Genomic DNA, 11,665 nt, shown 5'->3' on the forward strand with positions numbered 1-11,665 from the left:
TAATTACATTTTTATCAAATATTTTAAAAAACATTACATATTTAAATGCAGTTTTCCCCTGAAATGCTTGAAAATGGTTCAGTCCAATCCCCAACTCTAAACACAGCTGTATGAGTGTTGTTGAGCCAGTATCTCTGGTAGTGAACCCTCAAAGGTTATCAATGTTGTTTGTACCTGAATGTGTTCGTATTTTAACCCTTTAAGACCTACCATAGAACCAAGTCCGCTAGAGCTTATAGTATATTTTTACATGCTGTGGAGTAGGGCTGCACGATAAATCGAAAATTTATTGTCATCGCGATATCAGCCTGCGCGATGGGCCCATCGCAAAAGACGGCGTAAACTGCGATAATTGGGTACCTTAAAATGTTTACACACGTGCTGTAAAGAATTTACCAATCAAAGAAATCCATTTACACATTTGACCAGTCGAATAGAGCCCTTCACGGCATTAACCAATCAAATGGATTAGAGGCCCGCCTCCTACGCAGGTCGGGCGCGAACAACGCTGCAGCAACGAGTCAGAGTTGTAATGGCTGAGAGCGAGACGCGTGACGAGAATGCTACTGAACTCGTGGCTAAAAAAAAAAATAGTACCTCACTTATTTGGAGGTACTTTGGATTTGATAAAGACGACGTTCTCCAAACACAGGTACTCTGCAAAACTTGCCGAACACTCGTGGCAACCACCAGAGGAAACACGACTAATCTCCACCATCATCTTCAATACAACCACAGAGAACTGTTTGAAGAGTTCCAGAAAGATAGGGCTAGCCAAACAAAGGTTGCTAATGTTAAGACAAAGAGCGCAGCAGTCCAACAGCCGTCTCTGTATCAGAGTTTTTCAAGTGGAATTCCTTATGAGAAAACGTCGAAGCGGTACAAAGAAATAACAGAGGCCATTACACATTTTTTGGCTAAAGACATGATGCCTATAAATACAGTTAGCAGAGAGGGCTTCACCAGTCTGATACATAAAGTGGACCAGAGATACCGCATCCCCTCACGAAACTACTTTTCACATGTCGCCATTCCACAAATGTATGAAACATGCCGCAAGACCGTCATGTTTGAACTGAGCCAAGCTGAAAACTACGCAAGCACTACAGACCTATGGTCAAGTCGTACAACGGAACCATATATGAGTTTCACAGTGCACTTCCTCACCGAAGACTTTGAACTGAAAACACGGTGTCTAGAGACTGTGTATTTTCCAGACTCCCACACTAGTGAAAATATAGCCCATGTATTACGTGAGGTGTTAGCCAGCTGGGATCTTAAAGAAGATCGACAAGTGTGCATCACCACAGACAACGGTGCCAATGTTGTGAGAGCCACGGAGCTAAACAACTGGGTCAGACTTCAGTGTTTTGGACACAGGCTGCACCTTGCAATCGGTAAGTTTTATTCAAGGCAGATCTTTTTAGCAATGAAAATGTGCTATACATTATTATCAAATTGATATTGATAAGGATAATGTTACCTTTTTAGACAACTTTAGTTATAAATTTCAATTAGTTTTTTTTTTTTTTAAAAAAAAGGTTTTAAACATGACAGTTTTTTTGTTTCCTCTTATTTCTCCAGAAAATTCTATCAAAGATGATGCCCGCATTGCCCGAGCCATTGGACTTTGCAAAAAGTTAGTTGGACATTTTTGCCACAGCTGGAAAGCAAAGATGGCTCTGAAAAAAGCACAGCAGAAGCTCAACCTCCCAGAGCACACACTGATCACAGAATGCCCAACCAGGTGGGGTTCCAGGCAGAAGATGATTGAGAGAGTCCTGGAGCAGCAGCGGGCCATTTCTGATGTCATCTCAGCAGACAAGAAATCAAGACACTTGATTCCTACTTGGCAGGATCTTGAGGTACTGGAGTCTGTCAACCAGGCATTACACCCCCTGCAAGACTTTACAGATGCCCTGTCTGGTGAGAGCTACGTTAGTGTTTCATATGTAAAACCAGTCCTTCATCTGATGAAGACGTCGGTGCTTGCAGAGAAGGAAGAAGACAGTGATTTGACAAAATCAATTAAGAAGAAAATCCTCGAGTACCTGATTACTAAATATGAAAATCCAGCTACCCAGGAACTTATGGACATGGCGTGCTTCATGGATCCCAGATTTAAAGTCAGCTACACCAGCACTGATCGAGTCTCAGACATCAAGACCAGAGTGATGTCAGAAATGGAAGCAGTGGCACAGAAGGTATTCATGCATGCTTATATATAAAACCTTTCAATTCATATTTAGTCCAAAATGTTTACTTTTCTTATAATCTGCTTTCTGTTCCAGGAGAGAAGCTCCGCTGAACCAGAGGCCCAGACAGATGATCCACCCAGTCGTCCCCTGAAGAAGGCAAAAAAGTCCCTGGGCAGTTTCTTCAAGGCAGCTCCAATCCCTACCTCCTCTTTTATGCATCTCTCACAAGCTGTTGAAGCTGAGCTTAACAGCTACTTGCTATCCACGGCCATAGACAGTGAGGAAGACCCCTTGGCATGGTGGAAACTCCACAAAATGACATTCCCACAGCTAAGCAAGCTTGCAAGGAAGTATCTCTGCATACCTGCAAGTAGCTCACCTTCAGAGAGACTTTTTAGTACATCAGGAAACATAGTAACATGTCAGCGCACATGTTTAAAACCTTGGAGAGTAAACATGTTGGTTTTCCTTAACAAGAACTTGCCATAAAAAACATTCACTCAGGAAGGATGAATGCAAGATAGAGAAACCTTTTTTTTTTTCAAAAAATTACAAAAACACACTACCTACATTGTTCTTAATTGTTGATAATATTAGTCTTGGCCAGTACGACCACAAAGGTAGACAATTGTTCTTTGGTGTGTTCCCACAGCAGACAAGTTCTTACCTATAGTTTAATCTAGTAAAGTTTCCACTCCAGTTTTGACTTGCATCATAACTACTTGGTGAGTGGTAAAATGATGAACAACTGCATAGAGATAATTTGCAGTATAATTTAAGTTATGTTTATTTAAAACTAATTATAGAGACCGGGAAGGATGTCTTTCAGAATTCAAGCCTCAGAAATTTTTTTATGGGGGCAATGTTTCAATGTTTGACTGCACTTTGTTGTTACACTGCTAATACAGCAGCTTTCATTAAATAAAACTGTGCAGTAAAACGGAAATTATGTATTTGTTTTTTGTTTTTTTTTTGCTATTTATTTTATCGCAAGTCATATCGTTATCGCAGTATTGATCACAGTTATCGCACATCGCAGGTTTTCCTAATATCGTGCAGCCCTACTGTGGAGCCATTTTTTGGAGCATTTCAAGTTGCTGTACATCAATACAACTATTATAGCCCAAATTTTAATAATATGTCTGCATTAAGTGCATAGTAATTACATAAATTGCAAAAAAGTGCAATAAACTACAAAAAAATTGAAAATCGTTTTTGATTTTTTAACATATATTTCTAGTTAAAGAAATTTAAGAGGCTTATCCCTCAAAACTGTAAATACAAAAAAGTTGCACAAACTAGTTTCCCACCAAAGGAAATTTATTTTAAGTGTCTTCATAGTTTTATTTTTGAGATACACCAATTTTCATTTACTGCAGGAAAAACGAAAAAATATATTATAGTGCAAATTTGCAAAATAACAGCATATGCATCAAAATAAAATATTTCCAGCAGTGCAATATGAGTCCTCAGCATCCCAGAAACAACACAGAAAGTCATAAAGTCAAACATAACTTTTAAAAACACAAGTATAGGCTCATAAGGCCACGATGGTAAAAAACGACATTTCCGCAAAATGACGTCACTTCCGGTTTCGGGCAGGTCATGCGGTCATGTGATAGTTCACGCTGATGGACGTAGGAAGTGTTACAAACAGCTGATGGATCGGCAAAGCGTGTTTCTGGAATATTATGTTTTTGTTGCTGCAAGTGCTTTTTATGCAGTTTTTGCAAAGCTATATGTGGAAAGAAACCGTGACCTAGGACAAGCTGATGGCATAAGATGTAAGTACAACTCCTCCGGTTTCATATGCAAAAAAAATTATTGCGCTAGCTTACGTGGTTGCAGTGCTACCGGGATTTAAAAATAGTTACGCAAAATGGAGCGTGTCCGCTCCAACCGGCTTTCAATCAATCAATCCTTTATTTGTCACATGCAAATATAGCAGTCCCTCTGAATATGGATTTGAACAAATGACAGACTGGCTGCCTAGGACTTTAAACAGTAGTCTTTAAAATAAATTCAGCAACTACTAGTGCTATTAATAACAATAATAGTTATAATTATCATTGCCTTTCGGTCATTATTTATGGTTTTCCAAAGCACCATAAGTCACAAAATGCTTAGAATTACATCAAACTGGGTTTTAAATTACTTATATTATTGCTTGATGTCATCACAGTATCATTTGTTTGTGTCATCTCATAGATGCAGGGTATCAGGGTATTTGTTTCTTTTCATTGAGTTTCATTAAGTTTCTCATGTTGGGCTGGGACATTAGGCTCCATGGTTTTTGTCCTCCACATGGAGTTGTTTTTCTTTTTTTCTTGTAGTCTGTTAGCCGTCTTCATTTAACCTTTGATTCCAAACTCTTTTTGTTTGTCTTGATTTTTTAACTTGAAACACTGCAAGTGTCTCAGGGGAAAAGCCTAGCTGGACCGGCTGGACAGACAGAATCACATCACATAGAATCACATTAATCCTTCCCAACTGCTTGTCTATGGACTGTGGGAGGAAGCCAGAGTATCCAGAATGAACCTGGTACATGCAAACTCCACACAATGCAGCCACACAGCAAAATCGCCAGTGTTAAATTGACACTGTGAGTGTTAAATTTAACACTAGAAAAGTGTCTATATGTGTCCACTCTTTTGAGTGTTAAATTAACACTTTTCAAAGTGTTATATTTTTAACAACGAGCTAGTGTTATTTTAACACTGCACAGAGTTAAAAATTAACACTGAGTAACACTGACCAGTGTCAAAAATATTCTACACTGGTGTTAAGTGTTAAAAATTAACACCGAATAGTGTTGGTGGTACTTTACACTAGCCCTGGTGTTAAAAAATTCAACTCTGAATAGTGTTAATTTTCTAACACTAACACTAGTGTCAGTCAAATCATTAATACCACCAGATTACAATAAACTCCCATTAATCTCTGATATCTCTACTGCTACAATTAACCCCCAACATCCACCCATTACAAAGAAATACAAGACATTAACGTTCCAAAATACTTTGTATTCAGATACACCACAAGTAAACAAGTCATACAAAATTACAGTATGGGACAATGTACATTTTGTCATCAGTGCCATTTGAAAATTGCCTATCATAAGGTCTATAGTACACCAGATCATCTACAGAGATCAGTGCAAAGACATCTAATCCATCCTCAATAACAAATGCATTTAAGTGATCATTGAAATATACTGTTGAGACCTTACAAGTTAGAAGATAAGTATTGAAATCGCTAACAATTATACTGACAATCTTACTGAACAAAGGCATCTCATTTTCAACACCAGAACAAACATACATCCCAACTTGATATTCTGTACCATAACTTTTGACCCAGGAAGTTGTAGAAACAATAGAAGAAACATCAAACATTTTATTCAGTGCTTCACTGCCTTTTAAGCTGCTGGCCAAGACTTCATTAATGGGGCCGAACTGTAATCTTTTAAAATAAAAATTTTCAAAATGAAAGGCTAATTGATTCTGATGTTTTTTTACTAGTGTTTTTGTGATATTTTTAAAGTTCTTTACAGATCTTTTGAAGAACTTGTGCTTTGCTTCAAATCTCATGCACCACATATGTATGAGTGGCCCAATTTTTCTAATGCAGCGTGGGTAATGGATCATTAGGTGGTGCTTTGGAATCAAATTCCGTTCTGGAAAGAGAGATTTGAAAGCCTTGTGATGATCGGCAATCAGATGTTTCAAATAGCAAGTCATGCCATGAGTTATAATGGGTGAAAAAACAATGTTCACAATTTGAACTAACAAAAGTAGCAAGTTCCAATGTCCATCATTTCTGCAAACGATATCTCCAAAAATCAATGGGCTATTCCGCAAAAGACACCATGACTGCACAGCATTAAGCCCAAGATCTTTGCTGTTGTCATCCAGTTTTAGCCCACCTGGCCTGTTCCTTCTCTGTGCATATCCGTAGTTAAAGCTTATAATTCTCTGTGACAATGAATTCAAGGATATCAAAGAGGTCTTAATCAAGTACTGAAACACAAGCTTTAACTCATACTGCACCACTCCCTCTAGTAGATCATGCATTATGTCTACAGCATAGTTGTCTGAAATATGGAACAGCCGAAGTGAATTGAGTAAACAATTTCTTTTTACACCAAATGTTGAGGCCAAAGCAGGATTTTGTTGAATGGCACCACAGTGTTTGTAATGAAGTTCTTTGGAACGCAGTGTTAAGCCTACATGATCTTCACTAAAAACTGACTGCAACTCTGTCTTATCAGTTAAACAAAATCTACAACAATAGTTTGCACTAAATGATTCAACAAAACCAAAAATGCTATGTAAAGCCAAGTTGTCACCTGTAATCTGAAAAAGCGAACCTCTCACAGGTGTGGCTGAAAAGGGCACTTGCATTCCTTCAGTCTCTAAAATCTTTAGATCATCAACAAGTGGCTTTAGGATAGGATCAAACCCATATTTTTTTTAAGTCTTCTGAATGAAAAAGGGCTACAAGATGAATGTTCATCACCACAGAATTTAACTCTGGTGGCAAATTTCTCAAAACAAAATAAATACAACCAAGTTTGTGCACCCCCTTTTTTGAGCCTAAAGGATTAGCAGTTTCAAAATCGTCATAGTAGAGCTGGATCTGGAGAGCATGTTCTTGTTGTGAGAATAAACTGTGATTTTTGAAGTAGGAGCCGTCATTTAAATCTCTGTACAATCCCTCCATGTTTAGTTTTTTTTTCTGGAAACTGCTACAAAGTTCACTGTTTCGAAACATAGATGAAAGGGATCCCATGATAGGAACGTACATGAATTTATCATTGACAGGAACTTGCCTGTATGTCCCTGTTGTTCTATCTTTGCGTACATCAAAACGCACACCAAGAACATGCTCTATGGGTTCAACTATTTTCCATTTTTGCTCAAAATATCTTATCCTTTTAGATTCTGTGTTAAGACATGAAAATGGATTTTCAAGCTGATCAAAGCAATCCTCAACTTTTTCTAAGGTTTCTCTTGATGTATCAGTTGACAAACAGTCGACAACAGATTGTTTTGCATGTGCATGGATGTCATTAACCAGTTCCTCCAATGAACCAACTAAACACTGTACAGTACTTTCAGGAACTCCTGATGATTGTACTTGAGCAATAACAGAGCTGCACATGTTCAGTATTTGCCTTTTTTCAACTGGAACCGGTGTAGTTATTGTCATGGGATGAGCCACATTTACAGGCTGTGAAACAGAGGTTCCATCGTTAGGTACAGGCTCAAAATTGTTGATGACCTCAGAGTGAACGCAGTCTCCATGTGCTCGGAATAAGTGCCGCTTGTAACCAGAGTACGTGTGAAAGATAAATGAACATCCAGGCTCTCCACAGGTCAAACGTAAAAACTTTCCTGGGTACAAACCATGCTGGAACTTCAAATGTCTAAATAACACTGAGCAACTTGTGTGGTGTATCTTGCAAATGTAACAGATGAACATTTCCAGTCAAAGTGCTGAATAGTGGATATCTTTAAACCGTACAGTGAAGACTTCCTCTTGTTTCATTGACCCGAGGACTGTCCTTCACGCTGCCAACATCAATGCCATACACTTGATGGTCTGGATGAATGTGTAGAAGTTGTCCAATGCCTTATCAAAGGACACGGCAAATTAAAAAATGTGCCTTGAAAAGTTTTGCCTTGTCAAAACCTGCATCTCCCATCTGTGTCACACAGGGAATGACCTTTTGATCTAGGACAATGTAGAAACTTTGGGTAGAAACTTTGGATGATGTTCTTTCTTTCTCCAACCCACAGGACGAATGGCTGAGTGGGGCCAGCCTTAAGAAAAGCCTCTGTGCTACCTCCCACCTGAGGGAGAGAAAGAAACCAAGTGATTCACATTAAACAAAATTGATAATCTGATGTTGAGGCATTGCTGTTTGAAATTATGACAATATTAAAATGTTTCACTCCGCGCGCACAATTATTTTTGTTTCAATGTGTACATTTAGTTTTAATAGAAACAATGACATGTCAGTCCTGCAACACCAAGCTTGTCTGGGATAGATACATCTGCTGCAGGTTGGATCACCTTGCCATCTTAAAATATCAGCCGTTGATAATTTGCATCTGTTCTCATCAAAAGAGAAATATACAATTCTAAAAAGCATACCTTGATGAATTTCATTAGGTGGTGAGCAGCATCTGATGTGCTAATCTTTGAAGACGTCCTTCCCTTAGATGATGGAGTGAAGTGAAGCAGCAAAAGAGGGCAGCCGCCTCGCAGTCCCAAACTACAGAATAGAAATTAAGATCATCACAATTACTGTCATTTAAAGGACCACAGCAGTCATTTTTCCACGTTATGTAATACCATGATGACATTTTAGACACCTGATAATTTTTCTAATAAGGCAGTTTTCCAGCGCCTTGGTATAAAAATTCATTTCTAGAGACTTAAAATCTTCTGGCCACCAAGTGAAGTAGATATCGAGTCATAACAATAGTAAGATTATGTAACTTTTTTTGTGTTCAAACTACATTAAATGTCATTTCAGGTTTAACATGTTTGTAAGCTTGTTTTCATACCATACAGAAATGAGTGATATATTGTGTTGTGGGAATTAAGCAAATGCTGTAAAGGCATGCAAAATCTACCATTTCCAACTTACACTTACCAGCCTCGTTAGAGTAACGCTGTGCAGAAATGAGCAGCTCATCCAATTCTGTACTCTGGGACAGATTTTTGCAATCTTTGATGATCCTTGGCTTGAAGAATGTTGGCCACTTTGCAAGGAACTTACCAGACACTTCCTCCCCAAAAAACAGCATTGTGAAGTCTTGGTCAATCTTAAACACAAAGTGTAACAACAGAAACAACACATTAACAAGAAAACAAACAAAGGAACCACAAAGCAGTCATTAAATTATTTTATGCCTTACCAAGCCAGGTGTATCCAGAAATCTTGGGAAAAGGTCCAGGACAGTAGAAGCTATGGCAGGTTCTTGAACCACTTTTTGCCTATGTTGAAATGTCACCTTCATGTTGTCTTTGACATGTTTCATGTCAGTTGAGTGCCTCTTCCTTGCATTTATCACCTGACAACGGCCTCACATTTGAACACAAGTTGCGAAGAGTCTTGGGGCTGTCTTGAAAAGCTGACTTTGATTAGTTCATCTCTTCTCGGGAACCAGCATATCACCACCTGCCAAGAGTAAAATAAGGTCCAGCATATAACACCATTTCTTTGCAAAATATCTAGCATGTCTAGTCCCTTTAGACTGAGTTAAAATAAATTTTGTTAAGAAAAACATCCTTGGTCCATTTTTTAAGTAGTACAAGCTGTGTAACATGACTGCAATACAGTATTCTCTCAACTATCACAGGGGTTAGTAGGAACCATATTTCTATTTTATTATTTTTTATATATTTTAAGCGATAAAAACCCTCCCCACAAATATTCCTGACAATGTAGCGTTTGGTTTGTTCGTTTTTAAATTTCAAATATTGTATAACAAGACAAAACTGCAAATATGAACGCATCCCCCCCTCTCCCTCTTAACTAACCGATGCCTTTAATTGAACTACCAAATTAACACAATGGTCCTCTCTTTCTGGTCAGACACTTTGCAGCACTTCTGCTGTAATTTTATTCATATTTAACAAAATAAAAATGCAGAAATAAGTGTACACATTAGTTTTTGACTCTCACTGAACTAACAAAGCCAATCCCTCCACATGTTTGTACTCTCTTGTTACCTCGGCCAGGTCCGCGGCTCTGAACCGTGGTAATGACACCTCTGGCCAATACGCTGGGTTGTCGGGCTTGTAGCTTTACTGTCAGCGAACACAGTGTACAGTCGAATCTTAACAGCTTTCTTACAACCAGGCACTCATTTTGGCGGCAGTGGTTATTATTATATTTACATGCGCTCTTCTTCCATTTCTCATCGGTAACAGCTCTTACTTTCTCCCTCTCTCGCGCTCAAACACACAACGGGAGGGGCAGTTCCACACGTTCTCCCCGCAGCACGGACTACACTACCCATGAGGGCCGGTAACACTCTGCCCTCATTGCCTTTATATTAAATCATTTTTGGCTAATGACAAAAAAAAAGTCACTTTAAGGGCCAAATTGCATTATACTTCTTCACCTCACCTGACGTGGGCCGCAAGTGGCCTTTGGGCCACGAGTGGCCTCTGGGCCGCGAGTTTGAGACCACTGACCCTAAGGCTTTGGCAGTTTAATTCGAAAATAAATAAAAGGCATTTAATAAAAACTGTGAAATATATTAACATGTAATATTCATTACAGTCTGCCAATAGCCAGATTATGCTAAATGAATATTAGGAAAGAAACTGGTACTTTGCAGAGTTCTAGCTAGCAGTAGCCCAGCTTAACAAAAACAGTTAAAATTCAAATATGACACTTAAAGATGATGTATTTTGATATAAATACTATTTCTTTTACTAGTTATCATGTTACTTGTTCTAACATCAATCTAAAACTTAATATTTAACCGAATAAAACTTACCGCATCAGCAAGAAAAAATGGCGACCGAAGATTCTGGATTGCGAAGCTCCACAGGAAATGAAGGTGTGGTCTAATTTAACACCCACAGTGTTAAAATGCAGTAACGACTAAAATCCACACTTACACTTTTCAGGAATCAACTCCCGATGTGTTATTTTAACTCGATTAAGTGTTGAACTAACTCGGAACTCTGTTGAAATCTACTAACACTGAAAAATCAACACTGGCATTTTTGCTGTGCAGATGGTGGATTCCAGCCAAGGACTTTCTTGCTGTGCGACAGCAAGACCATTTCCCCCCAAGAAATGTCCCCTTCTACTGCTGTAATCTTATGTTAACTTTCTCAAATAATGCAGGTCAGCACACACATTAGTGCTGGAACTGGACTTACTTGCTTAAGTTTCAGGTTTTACGTGAATAGTGAGGCACAGATCCAAGAGATGGTCATCTGTGAGTCTTAGACCCACCCAGCATTGACATGGATTGTTTTGCTAACCTACAGCAGGTCTATCTGGATACTCAAACATCTTGGTGGAGGTGTGAGAAATGCACTAACTAGAAATGATTGTCCCACTTTTCGTATAGATTTTTTGCTGTTGTTTTCTTTATTTCAATTGAGACATTTTGTCCTAAAATACCTGAGTTTTTATTGTCTTTTCGAGGCAATGTTTATTTTTTTGTTGTTTTTACCTAAATGTACTTTGTGATTCACAAATGTTTTTCATTATGAAGCTAATGGCGGCATTGTCCGTCAGTTAGGTGCAGTTTGGTTTGTGAGTACAGGAGAATTATGCAAAGATTTTACACTCAGTTTCATACACAGTCTGGAAAAACTCTTACTAGCTATTACTGTTTTTCAGTTCTGTGATTCCCTCTACTCTAAATCTGAGTAAGTCCTATTTTTATGGTCGGGTTAGACTTCAGAGTGATAATCCACAGGAACCC

General features: G+C 38.5%; 1 protein-coding gene and 1 long non-coding RNA gene across 2 annotated transcripts; one reads left to right on the forward strand and one right to left on the reverse strand.

The window, feature by feature from the left end:
* Positions 1–267: 267 nt before the first annotated feature.
* Positions 268–2,758, forward strand: LOC308411311 (E3 SUMO-protein ligase ZBED1-like). The gene is made up of 3 exons (XM_080905196.1): positions 268–1,397; positions 1,585–2,204; positions 2,292–2,758. Exons 1-3 carry the CDS (start codon positions 533–535, stop codon positions 2,685–2,687), a joined length of 1,881 nt encoding a protein of 626 aa, XP_080761322.1. The 5' UTR covers positions 268–532; the 3' UTR covers positions 2,688–2,758.
* Positions 2,759–5,200: 2,442 nt separating this feature from the next.
* On the reverse strand, positions 5,201–11,182 carry LOC308411907. The gene is made up of 5 exons (XR_013974470.1): positions 10,721–11,182; positions 9,128–9,390; positions 8,863–9,034; positions 8,358–8,478; positions 5,201–8,053 (listed from the first exon to the last, which is right to left on the reverse strand). It is a non-coding gene; the product is annotated as an uncharacterized lncRNA (long non-coding RNA).
* Between the last annotated feature and the right edge of the window lie 483 nt (positions 11,183–11,665).

The sequence above is a fragment of the Rhamphochromis sp. 'chilingali' genome (genome assembly GCF_963969265.1).
Source record: "Rhamphochromis sp. 'chilingali' genome assembly, chromosome: 15".
Taxonomy (NCBI): domain Eukaryota; kingdom Metazoa; phylum Chordata; class Actinopteri; order Cichliformes; family Cichlidae; genus Rhamphochromis; species Rhamphochromis sp. 'chilingali'.